This window comes from Heptranchias perlo, chromosome 2 (assembly GCF_035084215.1).
Source record: "Heptranchias perlo isolate sHepPer1 chromosome 2, sHepPer1.hap1, whole genome shotgun sequence".
Classification (NCBI taxonomy): domain Eukaryota; kingdom Metazoa; phylum Chordata; class Chondrichthyes; order Hexanchiformes; family Hexanchidae; genus Heptranchias; species Heptranchias perlo.
In genome coordinates this window covers 169,938,835-169,963,189 of record NC_090326.1, presented here as the reverse complement: position 1 = coordinate 169,963,189, position 24,355 = coordinate 169,938,835, and the positions used below count along the sequence as shown (strand labels likewise).

At 50.9% G+C, this 24,355-nt stretch overlaps 1 protein-coding gene across 1 annotated transcript in view; it reads left to right on the top strand.

Annotated features, from left to right (window-relative positions):
* LOC137332603 (flap endonuclease 1-like) overlaps positions 1-24,355 on the top strand; it is a 75,291-nt gene that overhangs the window by 23,701 nt on the left and 27,235 nt on the right. Inside the window, 5 exon segments of the mRNA XM_067996560.1 lie at positions 6,875-6,959; positions 14,148-14,250; positions 18,499-18,556; positions 20,687-20,790; positions 21,602-21,647. Coding sequence (XP_067852661.1) covers positions 6,875-6,959; positions 14,148-14,250; positions 18,499-18,556; positions 20,687-20,790; positions 21,602-21,647 — 396 coding nt within the window.

Genomic DNA, 24,355 nt, shown 5'->3' with positions numbered 1-24,355 from the left:
GGTCCAGACCCCTTGATTTACTGGTCCAGACCCTTGAATTACTGGTCCAGACCCCTTGAATTACTGATCGAGACCCCTTGAATTACTGGTCCAGGCCCTTGAATTACTAGTCCAGACCCTTGAATTACTGGTCCAGACCCCTTGAATTACTGGTCCAGACGCTTGAATTACTGGTCCAGACCCCTTGAATTACTGGTCCAGACCCTTGAATTACTGGTCCAGACCCCTTGAATTACTGGTCCAGGCCCTTGAATTACTGGTCCAGACCCTTGAATTACTGGTCCAGGTCCTTGAATTACTGGTCCAGACCCTTGAATTACTGGTCCAGACCCCTTGAATTACTGGTCCAGGTCCTTGAATTACTGGTCCAGACCCTTGAATTACTGGTCCAGGCCCTTGAATTACTGGTCCAGACCCCTTGAATTACTGGTCCAGACCCTTGAATTACTGGTCCAGGTCCTTGAATTACTGGTCCAGACCCTTGAATTACTGGTCCAGACCCCTTGAATTACTGGTCCAGACGCTTGAATTACTGGTCCAGACCCCTTGAATTACTGGTCCAGGCCCTTGAATTACTGGTGCAGACCCCTTGAATTACTGGTCCAGACCCCTTGAATTACTGGTCCAGACCCTTGAATTACTGGTCCAGACCCTTGAATTACTGGTCCAGACCCCTTGAATTACTGGTCCAGACCCTTGAATTACTGGTCCAGGCCCTTGAATTACTGGTCCAGACCCTTGAATTACTGGTCCAGACCCCTTGAATTACTGGTCCAGACCCTTGAATTACTGGTCCAGGCCCTTGAATTACTGGTCCAGGCCCTTGAATTACTGGTCCAGACCCTTGATTTACTGGTCGAGACCCCTTGAATTACTGGTCCAGACCCTTGAATTACTGGTGCAGACCCCTTGAATTACTGGTCCAGACCCTTGATTTACTGGTCCAGACCCCTTGAATTACTGGTCCAGACCCTTGAATTACTGGTGCAGACCCCTTGAATTACTGGTCCAGACCCTTGATTTACTGGTCCAGACCCTTGATTTACTGGTCCAGACCCTTGATTTACTGGTCCAGACCCTTGATTTACTGGTCCAGACCCTTGAATTACTGGTCCAGACCCTTGATTTACTGGTCCAGACCCTTGATTTACTGGTCCAGACCCTTGATTTACTGGTCCAGACCCTTGAATTACTGGTCCAGACCCTTGATTTACTGGTCCAGACCCTTGATTTACTGGTCCAGACCCTTGATTTACTGGTCCAGACCCTTGATTTACCGGTCCAGACCCTTGATTTACCGGTCCAGACCCTTGATTTACCGGTCCAGACCCTTGATTTACTGGTCCAGACCCTTGAATTACTGGTCCAGGCCCTTGAATTACTGGTCCAGGCCCTTGAATTACTGGTCCAGACCCTTGATTTACTGGTCGAGACCCCTTGAATTACTGGTCCAGACCCTTGAATTACTGGTGCAGACCCCTTGAATTACTGGTCCAGACCCCTTGAATTACTGGTCCAGACCCTTGAATTACTGGTCCAGACCCTTGAATTACTGGTCCAGACCCCTTGAATTACTGGTCCAGACCCCTTGAATTACTGATCGAGACCCCTTGAATTACTGGTCCAGGCCCTTGAATTACTAGTCCAGACCCTTGAATTACTGGTCCAGACCCCTTGAATTACTGGTCCAGGCCCTTGAATTACTAGTCCAGACCCTTGAATTACTGGTCCAGGCCCTTGAATTACTGGTCCAGACCCCTTGAATTACTGGTCCAGACCCTTGAATTACTAGTCCAGGCCCTTGAATTACTGGTCCAGACCCTTGAATTACTGGTCCAGACCCTTGATTTACTGGTCCAGACCCTTGATTTACTGGTCCAGACCCTTGATTTACTGGTCCAGACCCTTGAATTACTGGTCCAGACCCTTGAATTACTGGTCCAGACCCTTGAATTACTGGTCCAGACCCCTTGAATTACTGGTCCAGACCCTTGATTTACTGGTCCAGACCCTTGATTTACTGGTCCAGACCCTTGAATTACTGGTCCAGACCCTTGAATTACTGGTCCAGACCCTTGAATTGCTGGTCCAGACCCTTGAATTACTGGTCCAGACCCTTGAATTACTGGTCCAGACCCTTGAATTACTGGTCCAGACCCTTGAATTACTGGTCCAGACCCCTTGAATTACTGGTCCAGACCCTTGAATTACTGGTCCAGACCCCTTGAATTACTGGTCCAGACCCTTGAATTACTAGTCCAGGCCCTTGAATTACTGGTCCAGACCCTTGATTTACTGGTCCAGACCCTTGATTTACTGGTCCAGACCCTTGATTTACTGGTCCAGACCCTTGATTTACTGGTCCAGACCCTTGAATTACTGGTCCAGACCCTTGAATTACTGGTCCAGACCCTTGAATTACTGGTCCAGACCCCTTGAATTACTGGTCCAGACCCTTGATTTACTGGTCCAGACCCTTGATTTACTGGTCCAGACCCTTGAATTACTGGTCCAGACCCTTGAATTACTGGTCCAGACCCTTGAATTGCTGGTCCAGACCCTTGAATTACTGGTCCAGACCCTTGAATTACTGGTCCAGACCCTTGAATTACTGGTCCAGACCCTTGAATTACTGGTCCAGACCCCTTGAATTACTGGTCCAGACCCTTGAATTACTGGTCCAGACCCTTGACTTACTGGTCCAGACCCTTGACTTACTGGTCCAGACCCTTGACTTACTGGTCCAGACCCTTGAATTACTGGTCCAGACCCTTGATTTACTGGTCCAGACCCTTGAATTACTGGTCCAGACCCTTGAATTACTGGTCCAGACCCTTGACTTACTGGTGCAGACCCTTGAATTACTGGTCCAGACCCTTGACTTACTGGTCCAGACCCTTGAATTACTGGTCCAGACCCTTGAATTACTGGTCCAGACCCTTGATTTACTGGTCCAGACCCTTGAATTACTGGTCCAGACCCTTGAATTACTGGTCCAGACCCTTGACTTACTGGTCCAGACCCTTGAATTACTGGTCCAGACCCTTGACTTACTGGTCCAGACCCTTGAATTACTGGTCCAGACCCCTTGAATTACTGGTCCAGACCCTTGATTTACTGGTCCAGACCCTTGATTTACTGGTCCAGACCCTTGAATTACTGGTCCAGACCCTTGAATTACTGGTCCAGACCCTTGATTTACTGGTCCAGACCCTTGATTTACTGGTCCAGACCCTTGATTTACTGGTCCAGACCCTTGATTTACTGGTCCAGACCCTTGAATTACTGGTCCAGACCCTTGATTTACTGGTCCAGACCCTTGATTTACTGGTCCAGACCCTTGATTTACCGGTCCAGACCCTTGATTTACCGGTCCAGACCCTTGATTTACCGGTCCAGACCCTTGATTTACTGGTCCAGACCCTTGAATTACTGGTCCAGGCCCTTGAATTACTGGTCCAGGCCCTTGAATTACTGGTCCAGACCCTTGATTTACTGGTCGAGACCCCTTGAATTACTGGTCCAGACCCTTGAATTACTGGTGCAGACCCCTTGAATTACTGGTCCAGACCCCTTGAATTACTGGTCCAGACCCTTGAATTACTGGTCCAGACCCTTGAATTACTGGTCCAGACCCTTGAATTACTGGTCCAGACCCCTTGAATTACTGGTCCAGACCCCTTGAATTACTGATCGAGACCCCTTGAATTACTGGTCCAGGCCCTTGAATTACTAGTCCAGACCCTTGAATTACTGGTCCAGACCCCTTGAATTACTGGTCCAGGCCCTTGAATTACTAGTCCAGACCCTTGAATTACTGGTCCAGACCCCTTGAATTACTGGTCCAGACGCTTGAATTACTGGTCCAGACCCCTTGAATTACTGGTCCAGACCCTTGAATTACTGGTCCAGACCCCTTGAATTACTGGTCCAGGCCCTTGAATTACTAGTCCAGACCCTTGAATTACTGGTCCAGACCCCTTGAATTACTGGTCCAGACGCTTGAATTACTGGTCCAGACCCCTTGAATTACTGGTCCAGGCCCTTGAATTACTGGTGCAGACCCCTTGAATTACTGGTCCAGACCCCTTGAATTACTGGTCCAGGCCCTTGAATTACTGGTGCAGACCCCTTGAATTACTGGTCCAGACCCCTTGAATTACTGGTCCAGACCCTTGAATTACTGGTCCAGACGCTTGAATTACTGGTCCAGACCCCTTGAATTACTGGTCCAGACCCTTGAATTACTGGTCCAGACCCTTGAATTACTGGTCCAGACCCCTTGAATTACTGGTCCAGGCCCTTGAATTACTAGTCCAGACCCTTGAATTACTGGTCCAGACCCCTTGAATTACTGGTCCAGACGCTTGAATTACTGGTCCAGACCCCTTGAATTACTGGTCCAGGCCCTTGAATTACTGGTGCAGACCCCTTGAATTACTGGTCCAGACCCCTTGAATTACTGGTCCAGGCCCTTGAATTACTGGTGCAGACCCCTTGAATTACTGGTCCAGACCCCTTGAATTACTGGTCCAGACCCTTGAATTACTGGTCCAGACCCTTGAATTACTGGTGCAGACCCCTTGAATTACTGGTCCAGACCCTTGAATTACTGGTCCAGACCCTTGATTTACTGGTCCAGACCCTTGATTTACTGGTCCAGACCCTTGAATTACTGGTCCAGACCCTTGATTTACTGGTCCAGACCCTTGATTTACTGGTCCAGACCCTTGATTTACTGGTCCAGACCCTTGATTTACCGGTCCAGACCCTTGATTTACCGGTCCAGACCCTTGATTTACTGGTCCAGACCCTTGAATTACTGGTCCAGGTCCTTGAATTACTGGTCCAGACCCTTGATTTACTGGTCCAGACCCTTGAATTACTGGTCCAGACCCTTGATTTACTGGTCCAGACCCCTTGAATTACTGGTCCAGACCCTTGAATTACTGGTCCAGGCCCTTGAATTACTGGTCCAGGCCCTTGAATTACTGGTCCAGGCCCTTGAATTACTAGTCCAGACCCTTGAATTACTGGTCCAGACCCCTTGAATTACTGGTCGAGACCCCTTGAATTACTGGTCCAGACCCCTTGAATTACTGGTCCAGACCCCTTCAATTACTGGTCCAGACCCTTGAATTACTGGTCCAGACCCTTGATTTACTGGTCCAGACCCTTGAATTACTGGTCCAGACCCTTGATTTACTGGTCCAGACCCTTGAATTACTGGTCCAGACCCTTGAATTACTGGTCCAGACCCTTGAATTACTGGTCCAGACCCTTGACTTACTGGTCCAGACCCTTGACTTACTGGTCCAGACCCTTGACTTACTGGTCCAGACCCTTGAATTACTGGTCCAGACCCTTGATTTACTGGTCCAGACCCTTGATTTACTGGTCCAGACCCTTGAATTACTGGTCCAGACCCTTGAATTACTGGTCCAGACCCTTGACTTACTGGTGCAGACCCTTGAATTACTGGTCCAGACCCTTGACTTACTGGTCCAGACCCTTGAATTACTGGTCCAGACCCTTGAATTACTGGTCCAGACCCTTGATTTACTGGTCCAGACCCTTGAATTACTGGTCCAGACCCTTGAATTACTGGTCCAGACCCTTGACTTACTGGTCCAGACCCTTGAATTACTGGTCCAGACCCTTGACTTACTGGTCCAGACCCTTGAATTACTGGTCCAGACCCCTTGAATTACTGGTCCAGACCCTTGATTTACTGGTCCAGACCCTTGATTTACTGGTCCAGACCCTTGATTTACTGGTCCAGACCCTTGAATTACTGGTCCAGACCCTTGATTTACTGGTCCAGACCCTTGATTTACTGGTCCAGACCCTTGATTTACCGGTCCAGACCCTTGATTTACCGGTCCAGACCCTTGATTTACCGGTCCAGACCCTTGATTTACTGGTCCAGACCCTTGAATTACTGGTCCAGACCCTTGATTTACTGGTCCAGACCCTTGAATTACTGGTCCAGACCCTTGAATTACTGGTCCAGACCCTTGAATTACTGGTCCAGACCCTTGACTTACTGGTCCAGACCCTTGAATTACTGGTCCAGACCCTTGATTTACTGGTCCAGACCCTTGAATTACTGGTCCAGACCCTTGAATTACTGGTCCAGACCCTTGACTTACTGGTCCAGACCCTTGAATTACTGGTCCAGACCCTTGACTTACTGGTCCAGACCCTTGAATTACTGGTCCAGACCCTTGAATTACTGGTCTAGACCCTTGATTTACTGGTCCAGACCCTTGAATTACTGGTCCAGACCCTTGAATTACTGGTCCAGACCCTTGACTTACTGGTCCAGACCCTTGAATTACTGGTCCAGACCCTTGACTTACTGGTCCAGACCCTTGAATTACTGGTCCAGACCCCTTGAATTACTGGTCCAGACCCTTGATTTACTGGTCCAGACCCTTGATTTACTGGTCCAGACCCTTGAATTACTGGTCCAGACCCTTGAATTACTGGTCCAGACCCCTTGAATTACTGGTCCAGGTCCTTGAATTACTGGTCCAGACCCTTGAATTACTGGTCCAGGCCCTTGAATTACTGGTCCAGGCCCTTGAATTACTGGTCCAGACCCTTGAATTACTGGTCCAGACCCTTGAATTACTGGTCCAGACCCTTGAATTACTGGTCCAGTTCCTTGACTTACTGGTCCAGACCCTTGAATTACTGGTCCAGGTCCTTGAATTACTGGTCCAGGTCCTTGAATTACTGGTCCAGGTCCTTGAATTACTGGTCCAGGTCCTTGAATTACTGGTCCAGACCCTTTATTTACTGGTCCAGTGATCTAACCACTACACCACCGTTACCCGACTGACTGCAGTGTCTCTGATTGAATTCCCAGGGAGAGTGATGGCTCTCGATGCCGCGGTCGTCATGAACCAGTTCCGCACGGCTCGCCCTGATCAACGGTACCTGCACCATCTGAGGTGGGTGTTCCATTGGTGACATCTAGCCGGGTCCAGCCGGGTGCCGTCGCTCCGAGACTCCGCAGGTCCGGTGGGAGATTCCACATCAAGGGCTGATGATTGTTTCCTTATCTCCAAACACAGATTGGGGAGGGGTGGGGGGGTGCGGGGCTTCATCGAGATATGTAGAAGGAGGCGGGGTCCACCCTGACCCCCAATTCCCCCATGAGTGGACGTGTAGAATGTCAACAGCAATCCGTGTCTGGGTGTCCAGGGAGGCCAGGGACTGACGGGTTGTTTAAAAGACCACCCCTTCGTCCGTTTAGTGTTGTTTTTATATCTGCTGACTCAGGCACGATGGGCCGAATGTCCTCCTTCTCTGCTGCATCTTGCTCTGACTCTTGGACTCTCACGCAGGCCTTTGTGCCATTGTCCTGCCTGACTTTTTTTTTGCCCCCAACACCAACAGTGGGTTTCCCAATGGGAATCCCCCTGATCTGACATGTTTGGAAGAGGAGGAGGAGGAGAGGAGGACCAGGGGACAGAGAAGGGTGGGGTCAGGCTGCCCGAAGGTCGCTGCTTGCCCTCTCAGACAGAGGTGGGGGTTCCTCTTCCCAGAGGAAGCTTCGACAGTAGATTCCTCGCCCCCCCACCCATGGCATCACCACGAGATGTGAATGATTGGCCAATCCTTATGTTGGCCAGTTCTTCAAACCACCAATCACCAGATTTCTTTTAATTCATTCTCGGGATGTGGGCGTCGCTGGCGAGGCCGGCATTTATTGCCCATCCCTAATTGCCCTTGAGAAGGTGGTGGTGAGCCGCCTTCTTGAACCGCTGCAGTCCGTGTGGTGACGGTTCTCCCACAGTGCTGTTAGGAAGGGAGTTCCAGGATTTTGACCCAGCGACGATGAAGGAACGGCGATATATTTCCAAGTCGGGATGGTGTGTGACTTGGAGGGGAACGTGCAGGTGGTGTTGTTCCCATGCGCCTGCTGCTCTTGTCCTTCTCGGTGGTGGAGGGTTTGGGAGGTGCTGTCGAAGAATCTGTCCTGCTTTGCATGGCACTGAACAGAAGAAGGTTTTTCAACGTATCCAAGAACCACACCTGACACTCCCGGCAGAACTGCCACCTCAGAGAGGCCCAACTGATGTATTAGATTAGGAGAGTATTAGATTAAAAGAAGAGGTTTATAATGTTACCAAGAAGAGCAGTAAACCTGAGGATTGGGAGAGATTTAGAAACCAGCAAAGGACGACCAAAAAATTGATAAAAGGGGAAAAAATAGAATATGAGAGTATCATAGAATCATAGAAGTTACAACATGGAAACAGGCCCTTCGGCCCAACATGTCCATGTCGCCCAGTTTATACCACTAAGCTAGTCCCAATTGCCTGCACTTGGCCCATATCCCTCTATACCCATCTTACCCATGCAACTGTCCAAATGCTTTTTAAAAGACAAAATTGTACCCGCCTCTACTACTGCCTCTGGCAGCTCGTTCCAGACACTCACCACCCTTTGAGTGAAAAAATTGCCCCTCTGGACCCTTTTGTATCTCTCCCCTCTCACCTTAAATCTATGCCCCCTCGTTATAGACTCCCCTACCTTTGGGAAAAGATTTTGACTATCGACCTTATCTATGCCCCTCATTATTTTATAGACTTCTATAAGATCACCCCTTAACCTCCTACTCTCCAGGGAAAAAAGTCTCAGTCTGTCTAACCTCTCCCTGTAAGTCAAACCATCAAGTCCCGGTAGCATCCTAGTAAATCTTTTCTGCACTCTTTCTAGTTTAATAATATCCTTTCTATAATAGGGTGACCAGAACTGTACACAGTATTCCAAGTGTGGCCTTACTAATGTCTTGTACAACTAGTAAGAAATATAAAAACAGATTGTAAGAGCTTCTACAAGTATGTAAAAAGGAAGAGTAGCAAAAGTAAACGTTGGTCCCTTAGAGGCTGAGACAGGAGAAATTATAATGGGGAATCAGGAAATGGCAAAGACGTTAAACAAATATTTTGTATCTGTCTTCACAGTAGATGACACAAAAACCATCCCAGAAATAGTGGGGAACCCAGGGGCTAATGAGAGTGAGGAACTTAAAGAAATTAATATCAGTACAGAAAAAGTACTGGAGAAACGAATGGGACTAAAAGCCGACAAATCCCCTGGACCTGATGGCCGACATCCTAGGGTTCTAAAAGAAGTGGCTGCAGAGATAGTGGATGCATTGGTTGTGATCTTCCAAAATTCCCTAGATTCTAGAACGGTCCCGGTGGATTGGAAGGCAGCAAATGTGACCCCGCTATTCAAGAAGGGAGGGAGAGAGAAAACAGGGAACTACAGGCCAGTTAGCCTGACATCAAGTTGGGATAATGCGAGAATCTATAATTAAGGACATAGAAACAGGGCACTTAGAAAATCATCATATGATTAGCCAATTATGAAAGGGAAATTGTGTTTGATAAATTTATTAGAGTTTTTTGAGGATGTAACTAGCAGGGTAGATAAAGGGGAACCAGTGGATGTCGTATATTTGGATTTTCAAAAGGCATTCGATAAGGTGCCACAGATGGAGATGGAGTATAATGTGGGGAAATGTGAGGTTATTCAGTTTGGAGGACGAATAGAAAAACAGAATATTTTTTAAATGGTGAGAAATTATTAAATGTTGGTGTTCAGAGAGATTTGGGTGTCCTCGTACAAGAAACACAAAAAATTAGTGTGCAGGTACAGCAAGTAATTAGGAAAGCAAATGGCACGTTGGCCTTTACTGCAAGAGGGTCGGAGTACAAGAGTAAGGAAGTCTTATTACAATTGTACAGGGCTTTGGTGAGACCTCACCGGGAATACTGTGTACAGTTTTGGTCTCCTTATCTAAGGAAGGATATACTTGCCTTAGAGGCGGTGCAACAAAGGTTCACTAGATTAATTCCTGGGATGAGAGGGTTGTCCTATGAATCATAGAATCATAGAATGGTTACAGCACGGAAGGAGGCCATTCGGCCCATCGAGTCTGTGCCGGCTCTATGCAAGAGCAATCCAGCTAGTCCCACTCCCCTGCCCTATCCCCGGAGCCCTGCAAATTTTTTCCTTTCAAGCACTTATCCAGTTCCCTTTTGAAGGCCATGATTGAATCTGCCTCCACCACCCCCTCGGGCAGTGCAGGTCCTAACCACTCGCTGTGTAAGGAACGTAATAGTTTCTCACCATTTAAAAAATATTCTGTTCTTTCTACCAAAGTGAATAACCTCACATTCGGCCCATCGTGTCAGTGCTGGTCTGCCACTCAGAGGGTTGTGAATCTTTGGAATTCTCTACCTCAGAGGGCTGTGGATGCTCAGTTGTTGAGTATATTCAAGGCTGAGATCGATAGATTTTTGGACACTAGGGGAATCAAAGGATATGGGGATCGGGCGGGAAAGTGGAGTTGAGGTCAAAGATCAGCCATGATCTGATTGAATGGTAGAGCTGGCTCGAGGGGCCGAATGGCCTACTCCTGCTCCTATTTCTTATGTTCATAGTTACATTTATATAGCACCCTTCACCACCACAAAGAGCTTTACAGCCGATGAAGTACTTTTGAAGTGCAGCCAATTTGTGCACAGCAAGATCCCGCAAACAGTAACGCAATAAATGGCCAGATAATCCATTTTAATGATATTGGCCCAGGACACCGGGGAGAACTCCCCCACTCTTCTTTGAAATAGTGGCCATCGGATCTTTTACATTCACCTCAGAGGGCAGATGGGGCCTCAGTTTAACATTTATCCAAAAGACGGCATCTCCAACAGTGCGGCGCTCCCTCAGTACTGACCCTCCGACAGTGCAGCGCAGCCTCGGTACTGACCCTCCGACAGTGCAGCGCTCCCTCAGTACTGACCCTCCGACAGTGCGGCGCTCCCTCAGTACTGACCCTCCGACAGTGCGGCGCTCCCTCGGTACTGACCCTCCGACAGTGCGGCGCTCCCTCGGTACTGACCCTCCGACAGTGCAGCGCTCCCTCGGTACTGACCCTCCGACAGTGCAGCGCTCCCTTGGTACTGACCCTCCGACAGTGCAACGCTCCCTCAGTACTGACCCTCCGACAGTGCGGCGCTCCCTCAGTACTGACCCTCCGACAGTGCAGCGCTCCCTCGGTACTGACCCTCCGACAGTGCAGCACTCCCTCGGTACTGACCCTCCGACAGTGCAGCGCTCCCTCGGTACTGACCCTCCGACAGTGCAGCACTCCCTCAGTACTGACCCTCCAAGAGTTCAGCACTCCCTCAGTACTGACCCTCCGACAGTGCAGCGCACCTTCAGTACTGACCCTCCGACAGTGCAGCGCTCCCTCGGTACTGACCCTCCGACAGTGCAGCGCTCCCTCGGCACTGACCCTCCGACAGTGCAGCGCACCCTCAGTACTGACCCTCCGAGAGTGCAGCGCTCCCTCGGTACTGACCCTCCAACAGTGCAGCGCTCCCTCAGCACTGACCGTCCGACAGTGCAGCGCTCCCTCAGTACTGACCCTCCGACAGTGCAGCGCTCCCTCGGTACTGACCCTCCAACAGTGCAGCGCTCCCTCAGCACTGACCGTCCGACAGTGCAGCGCTCCCTCAGTACTGACCCTCCGACAGTGCAGCGCTCCCTCAGTACTGACCCTCCGACAGTGCAGCACTCCCTCAGTACTGACCCTCCGACAGTGCAGCGCTCCCTCAGTACTGACCCTCCGACAGTGCAGCACTCCCTCAGTACTGACCCTCCGACAGTGCGGCGCTCCCTCAGTACTGACCCTCCGACAGTGCGGCGCTCCCTCAGTACTGACCCTCCGACAGTGCGGCGCTCCCTCAGTACTGACCCTCCGACAGTGCGGCGCTCCCTCAGTACTGACCCTCCGACAGTGCGGCGCTCCCTCAGTACTGACCCTCTGACAGTGCGGCACTCCCTCAGTACTGACCCTCCGACAGCACGGCGCTCCCTCAGTACTGACCCTCCGACAGTGCGGCACTCCCTCAGTACTGACCCTCCGACAGCGCGGCGCTCCCTCAGTACTGACCCTCCGACAGTGCGGCGCTCCCTCAGTACTGACCCTCCGACAGTGCGGCGCTCCCTCAGTACTGACCCTCCGACAGTGCGGCGCTCCCTCAGTACTGACCCTCCGACAGCGCGGCGCTCCCTCAGTACTGCACTGGGAGTGTCGGCCTGGATTTTGTGGTCTCGTCTCTGGAGTGGGGACTTGAACCCATGACCTTCTGACTCAGAGACGAGTGTGCGACCCACTGAGTTACGGCTGTCACCTGAGTTAAAAGTTCAACTGTGGTATGGAACTTGGCAGCATCTCCTGGGAGATGGTTCCGTGGACTGGCACAGAGAGAGTCCATCCTTGCAGGCACCTTACTGCAGACTCGGCAGCCATGGGGTGAGGGGTGAGGGGCTTGATTGTCTTCCCAGGGAGCGGCAGGCTCCAGCCAGCCCTGGGGTTCCCTCTCCCTTCATTTCACTTCTTAGGCCCCTGGTTCTGCAGCCTCGTTAGAGGCTCCTGATGCAATGAGATGCCTCCTGAGATCTCCAAGAGTTTTTTTAGTGGAATTTCCCCTTTAATTGGTCCCATGCCTTTAAATTTCAACTGGAGAGCAATTTTCCATTGCCGCCACTAGAGGGCTGGCCAGGACCGGCACCTGGTGCTCAGGATAATGGTGGTGAGGAGTTTCCTCAGGAGAGTTGAGTGTGATGAGGATTTACTGTCCGAACTGGGATTTGCACCAGATTTTAAAAGTTTAGATCTGACACAGCACAGCATGGATCTAGGAGTGTTTAATGGGGCAGTGTAGAGGGAGCTTTACTCTGTATCTAACCCTGTACCTGCCCTGGGAGTGTTTGATGGGACAGTGTAGAGGGAGCTTTGCTCTGTATCTAACCCTGTACCTGCCCTGGGGGTGTTTGATGGGACAGTGTGGAGGGAGCTTTACTCTGTATCTAACCCTGTACCTGCCCTGGGAGTGTTTGATGGGACAGTGTAGAGGGAGCTTTACTCTGTATCTAACCCTGTACCTGCCCTGGGGGTGTTTGATGGGACAGTGTGGAGGGAGCTTTACTCTGTATCTAACCCTGTACCTGCCCTGGGAGTGTTTGATGGGACAGTGTAGAGGGAGCTTTACTCTGTATCTAACCCTGTACCTGCCCTGGGAGTGTTTGATGGGACAGTGTAGAGGGAGCTTTACTCTGTATCTAACCTGTGCTGTACCTGCCCTGGGAGTTTTTGATGGGACAGTGCAGAGAGAGCTTTACTCTGTATCTAACCCGTGCTGTACCTGTCCTGGGAGTGTTTGATGGGACAGTGTAGAGGGAGCTTTACTCTGTATCTAACCCGTGCTGTACCTGCCCTGGGAGTGTTTGATGGGACAGTGTAGAGGGAGCTTTACTCTGTATCTAACCCTGTACCTGCCCTGGGAGTGTTGGATGGGACAGTGTAGAGGGAGCTTCACTCTGTATCTAACCCTGTACCTGCCCTGGGAGTGTTTGATGGGACAGTGTAGAGGGAGCTTCACTCTGTATCTAACCCTGCACCCGCCCTGGGAGTGTTTGATGGGACAGTGTAGAGGGAGCTTCACTCTGTATCTAACCCTGCACCCGCCCTGGGAGTGTTTGATGGGACAGTGTAGAGGGAGCTTTACTCTGTATCTAACCCGTGCTGTACCTGCCCTGGGAGTGTTTGATGGGACAGTGTAGAGGGAGCTTTACTCTGTATCTAACCCGTGCTGTACCTGCCCTGGGAGTGTTTGATGGGACAGTGTAGAGGGAGCTTTACTCTGTATCTAACCCGTGCTGTACCTGCCCTGGGAGTGTTTGATGGGACAGTGCAGAGGGAGCTTTACTCTGTATCTAACCCGTGCTGTACCTGCCCTGGGAGTGTTTGATGGGACAGTGTAGAGAGAGCTTTACTCTGTATCTAACCCGTGCTGTACCTGCCCTGGGAGTGTTTGATGGGACAGTGTGGAGGGAGCTTTACTCTGTATCTAACCCGTGCTGTACCTGCCCTGGGAGTGTTTGATGGGACAGTGTGAGTTTGACCCTGGGAGTGTTTGATGGGACAGTGTGAGTTTGACCCTGGGAGTGTTTGATGGGACAGTGTGAGTTTGACCCTGGGAGTGTTTGATGGGACAGTGTGAGTTTGACCCTGGTGTCTCTAACTGTGAACCTGTTGCTTTGTTTATTTGCAGTCAGATTATTGGGGTGTTTTATCGCACTGCCAGCCTCCTGGAGAAGGGGATCAAACCCGTATTTGTCTTCGATGGGCCCGCTCCGAGGATGAAATCCCGAGTGGTCAGTGTCACTCTCTCTTTCACAATTGTTGATCCCGTCTTCACACAGTGAAATTCGCTCCACATATTGCAGCGGGTGGGCGGGGATGTGTCACTGAATAGTAAAAATCTTATGTTTGGCTGCAATTCGTGTCCACAAACTTCACTCCCTCGAGTCCTGATTTGTGACCAATGCTTTGTTCTGTCAACATTTACCATTCAAACTTACAGGTCTGGTGCTGTGGGGGTTATGGGCCCGAACTAACAGCCCACAGGTTGTGAGTTCAAACCCCAGCTACAGCAAATTGTGAAATTCGAATCTGGTGATCAGGGGCTGGGCAGTCGAGGTATTGACCATGAGAGCTTTCGGATTATCATTAAAAGAACAAACTTGCATTTCTGCAGCGACTTTCATGACCTCAGGACGTCCCAAAGCGTTTCACAGCCAATGAAGGACTTTTGAAGTTGTAATGTAGGAAAAACGGCAGCCACTTTTGCGCACAGCAAGATCCCACAAACAGGAATGTGATAATGACCAGATAATCTGTTTTATTGATGTCGATTGAGGGATAAATATTGGCCAGGACACCGGGGAGAACTCCCCTGCTCTTCTTCATAAAAGTGCTATGGGGCCTCTTACATCCACCTGAGAGGGCAGATGGGACCTCAGTTTAATGTCTTATCTAAAAGATGGCTCTTCCGACAGTGCAGCGCTCCCTCGGTGCTGACCCTCCGACAGTGCGGCGCTCCCTCAGTACTGACCCTCCGACAGTGCAGCGCTCCCTCAGTACTGACCCTCCGACAGTGCGGCGCTCCCTCAGTACTGACCCTCCGACAGTGCAACGCTCCCTCAGTACTGACCCTCCGACAGTGCGGCGCTCCCTCAGTACTGACCCTCCGACAGTGCGGCGCTCCCTCAGTACTGACCCTCCGACAGTGCGGCGCTCCCTCAGTACTGACCCTCCGACAGTGCGGCGCTCCCTCAGTACTGACCCTCCGACAGTGCAGCGCTCCCTCAGTACTGACCCTCCGACAGTGCGGCGCTCCCTCAGTACTGACCCTCCGACAGTGCAGCCCTCCCTCAGTACTGACCCTCCGACAGTGCGGCGCTCCCTCAGTACTGACACCACAAATAGTCGGCCTGGATTATGGGCTCAAGTCTGTGGAATGGGACTTGAACCCATGACCTGTTGATTCCGGGGTAAGAGAGTTACCCACTGAGCCACAGCTGACACCAGAAAAAAACAACTGTTTCACTAATGGCCTTTGGGAAGCGAACCCACTGACCCCCAGCAGGCCCGGTTTACACAAATGGGCCTGAGAAGTGTTGTAGCCAGCCACTCGGTTCTGCAAAGAATCGCCCTGCCAGTAGACGATGTCAAGCTCGCTCCCAGAGTTTTTCCGGGAGTTTGGGGAGAGGCTGTGGTTGTGGCCTGTGACCTGCAGGGTGCAGTGTCGCTCCAGTGTGTCACTTGTCTCTTCCCCTCAGGGACCCGGCGACAATCCATCCCAAACCATCCCACTTTCACCTCAACATCTCACGGCCTCGAGCGATTTCAGACATCGTCAGGCCGATGAGAGCGTTGCGGGTTTCACAAGACAAACCCACACAGAATTTGACAATTTCACTCAGAAAGATAACACGGATGGCAGACCGGGAACTGGCAAATGGTAGATTGGTGCATCATGGGTTTACTCTGTGCTTTACTCTGTGTCTAACCCTGTACCTGCCCTGGGAGTGTTTGATGGGACAGTGTAGAGGGAGCTTTACTCTGTATCTAACCCATGCTGTACCTGCCCTGGGAGTGTTTGATGGGACAGTGTAGAGGGAGCTTTACTCTGTATCTAACCCATGCTGTACCTGCCCTGGGAGTGTTTGATGGGACAGTGTAGAGGGAGCTTTACTCTGTATCCCTCAGTACTGACCCTCCGACAGTGCAGCGCTCCCTCAGTACTGACCCTCCGACAGTGCAGCGCTCCCTCAGTACTGACCCTCCGACAGTGCAGCGCTCCCTCGGTACTGACCCTCCGACAGTGCAGCGCTCCCTCGGTACTGACCCTCCGACAGTGCAGCGCTCCCTCGGTACTGACCCTCCGACAGTGCAACGCTCCCTCAGTACTGATCCTCCGACAGTGCAGCGCTCCCTCAGTACTGACCCTCCGACAGTGCAGCGCTCCCTCAGTACTGACCCTCCGACAGTGCAGCGCTCCCTCAGTACTGACCCTCCGACAGTGCAGCGCTCCCTCAGTACTGACCCTCCGACAGTGCAGCGCTCCCTCAGTACTGACCCTCCGACAGTGCAGCGCTCCCTCGGTACTGACCCTCCGACAGTGCAGCGCTCCCTCGGTACTGACCCTCCGACAGTGCAGCGCTCCCTCGGTACTGACCCTCCGACAGTGCAACGCTCCCTCGGTACTGACCCTCCGACAGTGCAGCACTCCCTCAGTACTGACCCTCCGACAGTGCAGCGCTCCCGCAGTACTGACCCTCCGACAGTGCAGCGCTCCCTCAGTACTGACCCTCCGACAGTGCAGCGCTCCCTCAGTACTGACCCTCCGACAGTGCAGCGCTCCCTCAGTACTGACCCTCCGACAGTGCAGCGCTCCGTCAGTACTGACCCTCCGACAGTGCAGCGCTCCCTCAGTACTGACCCTCCGACAGTGCAGCGCTCCCTCAGTACTGACCCTCCGAGAGTGCAGCGCTCCCTCAGTACTGACCCTCCGACAGTGCAGCGCTCCCTCAGTACTGACCCTCCAAGAGTGCAGCACTCCCTCAGTACTGACCCTCCGACAGTGCAGCGCTCCCTCAGTACTGACCCTCCGACAGTGCAGCGCTCCCTCGGTACTGACCCTCCGACAGTGCAGCGCTCCCTCGGTACTGACCCTCCGACAGTGCAGCGCTCCCTCAGTACTGACCCTCCGACAGTGCAGCGCTCCCTCAGTACTGACCCTCCGACAGTGCAGCGCTCCCTCAGTACTGACCCTCCGACAGTGCGGCGCTCCCTCAGTACTGACACCACAAATAGTCGGCCTGGATTATGGGCTCAAGTCTGTGGAATGGGACTTGAACCCATGACCTGTTGATTCCGGGGTAAGAGAGTTACCCACTGAGCCACAGCTGACACCAGAAAAAAACAACTGTTTCACTAATGGCCTTTGGGAAGCGAACCCACTGACCCCCAGCAGGCCCGGTTTACACAAATGGGCCTGAGAAGTGTTGTAGCCAGCCACTCGGTTCTGCAAAGAATCGCCCTGCCAGTAGACGATGTCAAGCTCGCTCCCAGAGTTTTTCCGGGAGTTTGGGGAGAGGCTGTGGTTGTGGCCTGTGACCTGCAGGGTGCAGTGTCGCTCCAGTGTGTCACTTGTCTCTTCCCCTCAGGGACCCGGCGACAATCCATCCCAAACCATCCCACTTTCACCTCAACATCTCACGGCCTCGAGCGATTTCAGACATCGTCAGGCCGATGAGAGCGTTGCGGGTTTCACAAGACAAACCCACACAGAATTTGACAATTTCACTCAGAAAGATAACACGGATGGCAGACCGGGAACTGGCAAATGGTAGATTGGTGCATCATGGGTTTACTCTGTGCTTTACTCTGTGTCTAACCCTGTACCTGCCCTGGGAGTGTTTGATGGGACAGTGTAGAGGGAGCTTTACTCTGTATCTAACCCATGCTGTACCTGCCCTGGGAGTGTTTGATGGGACAGTGTAGAGGGAGCTTTACTCTGTATCTAACCCTGTACCTGCCCTGGGAGTGTTTGATGGGACAGTGTAGAGGGAGCTTTACTCTGTATCTAACCCTGTACCTGCCCTGGGAGTGTTTGATGGGACAGTGTAGAGGGAGCTTTACTCTTTATTTAACCCATGTTATACCTGCCCTGGGAGTGTTTGGGAGGACATTTGTCTGAGTGGGAGGGTGTAGAAAAGATAAACATTGGGCCAGGGTAGGGTCTGAAAATCAGTGACGTTGGTCGAGTGACGTTGGTCGAGTGACGTTGGTCGAGTGACGTTGGTCGAGTGACGTTGGTCGAGTGACGTTGGTCGAGTGACGTTGGTCGAGTGACGTTGGTCGAGTGATGTGTGGAGTTCGACAGTTGCTGATTCTTGTAAAGACCCACAATGAATGACGGTCAGAATGTTACACAAGTCCTGGGATTTGGATTTGATTCAAGTAAAATTCCCGAGGCTCCTCCATAGCTTGTTCATTGCTCGCTGTTCCCATGGCGATTGACCCTTACCTGGTGTTGTGTGTCTTTCTATGTCCAGCTCAGTAGAAGGCATGGAAGGCCGCCTGTCGCACAAACTCAGCATCCAGCTGCTAAAGGTGAGCAAACAAACTTCATATTTTTAAATCAAGGTAATTATAGATTGGGAAGTGAAGATTTTTAGGTTCGAAGAAGATTTTGAAACTTTTCTCCATTGTTGACAGCAGGTTCAGTTGAAGTAACCCAGACATAGAATAGAATCATAGGAAGCATGGAAGGAGGCCATTCGGCCCATCGAGCCCATGCCGGCTCCATGTAACAGCAATCCAGCTAGTCCCACTCCCCCACCCTATCCCCGTAGCCCTGCAAATTTTCTCCCTTCAAGTACTTATCCAGTTCCCTTTTGAAGGCCATGATTGAATCTGCCTCCACCACCCCCTCGGGCAGTGCATTCCAGATCCTAACCACTCGCTGTATAAAAAAGTTTTTCCTCATGTCACCTTTGGTTCTTTTGCCAATCACCTTAAATCTATGCCCTCTGGTTCTTGACCCTTCCGCCAATGGGAACAGTTTCTCTCTATCTACTCTGTCTAGACCCTTCATGATTTTGAACACCTCTATCAAATCTCCTCGCAATGTTCACTGACCATCAATCTCCATCCCCACTGACCATCAATCTCCATCCCCACTGTCCATCAATCTCCATCCCCACTGACCATCAATCTCCATCCCCACTGACCATCAATCTCCATCCCCACTGTCCGTCAATCTCCATCCCCACTGTCCGTCAATCTCCATCCCCAGTCCGTCAATCTCCATCCCCACTGTCCGTCAATCTCCATCCCCACCGCCATCAATCTCCATCCCCACTGTCCGTCAATCTCCATCCCCACTGACCATCAATCTCCATCCCCACTGACCATCAATCTCCATCCCCACTGACCATCAATCTCCATCCCCACTGTCCGTCAATCTCCATCCCCACCGCCATCAATCTCCATCCCCACTGTCCGTCAATCTCCATCCCCACTGACCATCAATCTCCATCCCCACCGCCATCAATCTCCATCCCCACTGTCCATCAATCTCCATCCCCACTGTCCATCAATCATCTCCATCCCCACTGACCATCAATCTCCATCCCCACCGCCATCAATCTCCATCCCCACTGTCCATCAAACTCCATCCCCACTGTCCATCAATCATCTCCATCCCCACTGTCCATCAATCATCTCCATCCCCACTGACCATCAATCTCCATCCCCACTGACCATCAATCTCCATTCCCACTGACCATCAATCATCTCCATCCCCACTGACCATCAATCTCCATCCCCACTGACCATCAATCTCCATCCCCACTGACCATCAATCTCCATCCCTACTGTCCATCAATCTCCATCCCCAGTCCGTCAATCTCCATCCCCAGTCCGTCAATCTCCATCCCCACTGTCCATCAATCTCCATCCCCACTGACCATCAATCTCCATCCCCACTGACCATCAATCTCCATCCCTACTGTCCATCAATCTCCATCCCCAGTCCGTCAATCTCCATCCCTACTGTCCATCAATCTCCATCCCCAGTCCATCAATCTCCATCCCTACTGTCCATCAATCTCCATCCCCAGTCCGTCAATCTCCATCCCCACTGACCATCAGTCTCCATCCCCACTGACCATCAATCTCCATCCCCACTGTCCATCAATCTCCAACCCCACAGTCCATCAATCTCCAACCCCACTGTCCATCAATCTCCATCCCCACTGTCCATCAATCTCCATCCCCACTGGCCATCAATCTCCATCCCCACTGACCATCAATCTCCATCCCCACTGACCATCAATCTCCATCCCCACTGTCCGTCAATCTCCATCCCCACTGACCATCAATCTCCATCCCCACTGTCCATCAATCTCCATCCCCACTGTCCGTCAATCTCCATCCCCACTGTCCGTCAATCTCCATCCCCACTGACCATCAATCTCCATCCCCACTGTCCATCAATCTCCATCCCCACTGTCCATCAATCTCCATCCCCACTGACCATCAGTCTCCATCCCCACTGACCATCAATCTCCATCCCCACTGACCATCAGTCTCCATCCCTACTGTCCATCAATCTCCATCCCCACTGACCATCAATCATCTCCATCCCCACTGTCCATCAATCATCTCCATCCCTATGTGTGTTGTGTTAAATGCTGGTTGGTCAGATTGAGAATGGTGTCCTACTTGCTTGGGTTGCAGGTATTGCAGAAAGTCGGAGCACTGGACTTGTGGCGTCTCCAGACACGCCCAGACAACAGGACACAGAGTCACTGGAAAAACCCAGATGTCCGACCGGCTCTGGGGTAAGAACAAAGGAGAAACATGAATCTAACAACACAATTCAAGGTTTTAAATTTTTGATTGTTATCATTTTGATGAGTTATCCATTAGTTGCGTTAGTGAGTGTGTCCCTATCCCCAGTATGGAGCCTCTCTGATAGTGAGTGTGGCCTTATCACCTTACTGGACTAGTGATCCAGAGAGCGGGAGATCGAATCCCACCCTGGCCGTTTAAGAATTTGAATTCCGTCATAAAAATATCGGAATAAAAAGCTGGGATCAGTACAAGTGACCATGAGACTGTCGGATTGTCGTAAAAAAAAAACCAACTAGTTCATTAATGTCCTTTAGGGAAAAAAAACCTGCCGTCCTCACCTCTGGGCCTATACGTGACTCCAGTCCCACACCAGTGTGGTTGACTCTTAACCTCCCTCTGAAGTGGCCTAGCAAGACACTCGGTTTATCAAACAGATACTAGCGGTTCAAGAAGAAGGCCCAATCCCATCTTCTCAGGGCAGCTAGGGGTGGAGTCACATCCCGAGGATTAATTTTGAAGAAGTGACCCTGTGGCATAGCAGAAACCATTGCAGGAGATGTGTCATTGGGGCAGAGAGGGTGGAAACCACAGGAGAGCAGTGCCAGGGAGGTGGGCCAGTGGAGAAGGTGGAGGAGGAGAAAGGTAAGGTCGGCCATTGAAACTATTGGAACAAAACTATTCGAGGTACAGCAAGAGGGGCAGAAGGGGATTTGAAGGTTGTTTGATTTTGTTTCCCAATGGTTGCTTGGCTGGTTTGATTGTCGCTGTTCTCTGAAGCCGCCTTGTTCTCTTTTACAGGCAAATGAAGGAATGGAATGTCAGCCTCAAAGACTGGCTACGACAGGTATGGAGGGGGTTTGGAGCTGAGAATGGCAGGAGGTAGGAGAGCGGGTCAGGGAGAATGGGTATTTAGAGCCGCAGAGGTTTATAGAGCAGTAGGAGGCCATTCGGTCCATCGTGTCTGTGCTGGCTCTTTGCTAGAACAATCCAAAACTAATCCCGCTGCCCTGCTGTCTTCCCCCATAGCCTTATATCTTCCTCTGTGTCAGATATTTACCCATCTTCCCATAAAATACAATGGTCTCCATCTCTGGCAGGACATTCCATGGGAAAAGGGGACAAGGACATCAGAATTAGACAATACCTTGGTCTGTGAGGGAGGTGATGGGAACGGCATTGACTGGAAAGGAATTGGGAGGAGAGAAGGGGATTGGAGGCTGTGGGTGGGATGGGTTAGCTGGGAAGAGCCCACAGTAGTTGCCGTGAGGAGGGGATGGTCATCAACCTCCCTCAGACAGACCATAAGGACGGTGGGGGTGAGAAAGTTTGTTTGAAAAACAATAATTTCATAGATATTTGTTGAGTAGGTTGTTCACAGGCAATCTGTAGAACTAAAATCGTGCATCCAGTGCATATCCAATATCACTCAGTGTCACACTCAGAGTCACACTCAGAGTCACACTCAGAGTCACACTCAGAGTCACACTCAGTGTCACACTCAGTGTCACACTCAAAGTGTCACTCTGTGTCACACTCTGTCACACTCGAAGTGTCACTCAGTATCACACTCAGTGTCACACTCAAAGTGTCACACTCTGTCACACTTGAAGTGTCACTCTGTGTCACACTCTGTCACACTCAAAGTGTCACTCTGTGTCACACTCTGTCACACTCGAAGTGTCACTCTGTGTCACACTCTGTCACACTCAAAGTGTCACTCTGTGTCACACTCTGTCACACTTGAAGTGTCACTCTGTGTCACACTCTGTCACACTTGAAGTGTCACTCAGTATCACACTCAGTGTCACACTCAAAGTGTCACACTCTGTCACACTCGAAGTGTCACTCTGTGTCACACTCTGTCACACTCGAAGTGTCACTCTGTGTCACACTCGGTCACACTCGAAGTGTCACTCTGTGTCACACTCTGTCACACTTGAAGTGTCACTCTGTGTCACACTCTGTCACACTTGAAGTGTCACTCTGTGTCACACTCTGTCACACTTGAAGTGTCACTCTGTGTCACACTCTGTCACACTTGAAGTGTCACTCTGTGTCACACTCTGTCACACTCGAAGTGTCACTCTGTGTCACACTCTGTCACACTCGAAGTGTCACTCTGTGTCACACTCTGTCACACTCGAAGTGTCACTCAGTATCACACTCAGTGTCACACTCAAAGTGTCACACTCTGTCACACTTGAAGTGTCACTCTGTGTCACACTCTGTCACACTCAAAGTGTCACTCTGTGTCACACTCTGTCACACTCGAAGTGTCACTCTGTGTCACACTCTGTCACACTCAAAGTGTCACTCTGTGTCACACCCTGTCACACTTGAAGTGTCACTCTGTGTCACACTCTGTCACACTTGAAGTGTCACTCAGTATCACACTCAGTGTCACACTCAAAGTGTCACACTCTGTCACACTCGAAGTGTCACTCTGTGTCACACTCTGTCACACTCGAAGTGTCACTCTGTGTCACACTCGGTCACACTCGAAGTGTCACTCTGTGTCACACTCTGTCACACTTGAAGTGTCACTCTGTGTCACACTCTGTCACACTTGAAGTGTCACTCTGTGTCACACTCTGTCACACTTGAAGTGTCACTCTGTGTCACACTCTGTCACACTTGAAGTGTCACTCTGTGTCACACTCTGTCACACTTGAAGTGTCACTCTGTGTCACACTCTGTCACACTTGAAGTGTCACTCTGTGTCACACTCTGTCACACTTGAAGTGTCACTCTGTGTCACACTCTGTCACACTCGAAGTGTCACTCTGTGTCACACTCTGTCACACTCGAAGTGTCACTCTGTGTCACACTCTGTCACACTCGAAGTGTCACTCAGTATCACACTCAGTGTCACACTCAAAGTGTCACACTCTGTCACACTTGAAGTGTCACTCTGTGTCACACTCTGTCACACTCGAAGTGTCACTCTGTGTCACACTCTGTCACACTCGAAGTGTCACTCTGTGTCACACTCTGTCACACTCGAAGTGTCACTCAGTATCACACTCAGTGTCACACTCAAAGTGTCACACTCTGTCACACTCGAAGTGTCACTCTGTGTCACACTCTGTCACACTCGAAGTGTCACTCTGTGTCACACTCTGTCACACTCGAAGTGTCACTCTGTGTCACACTCTGTCACACTCGAAGTGTCCGTATGGCAACAAACCCTGTTCAGCTCAAACAAATCTCAGTTAATTGGATGATGCTGATTGGCTGCAATATGACTACACTGGTACCAAACTACCAATCAACAATGACCAATTACCAAAAGGCTACCAATGAAAAACCAGCAAGCACTGTGACGCCAACCATGTTACCGAGAGTGTTTTACATAAGAAGTACGTCAAAAATATAATCATAAAAGAAACCATAAATGTAGCCATACTTACTTATTTTATATTAGAATTGCCTGATGTCACTGTGCTGCTCACCGACCCCTCCCTCCGGGGCCCCCTCACCGACCCCTCCCTCCGGGGCCCCCTCACCGACCCCTCCCTCCGGGGCCCCCTCACCGACCCCTCCCTCCGGGGC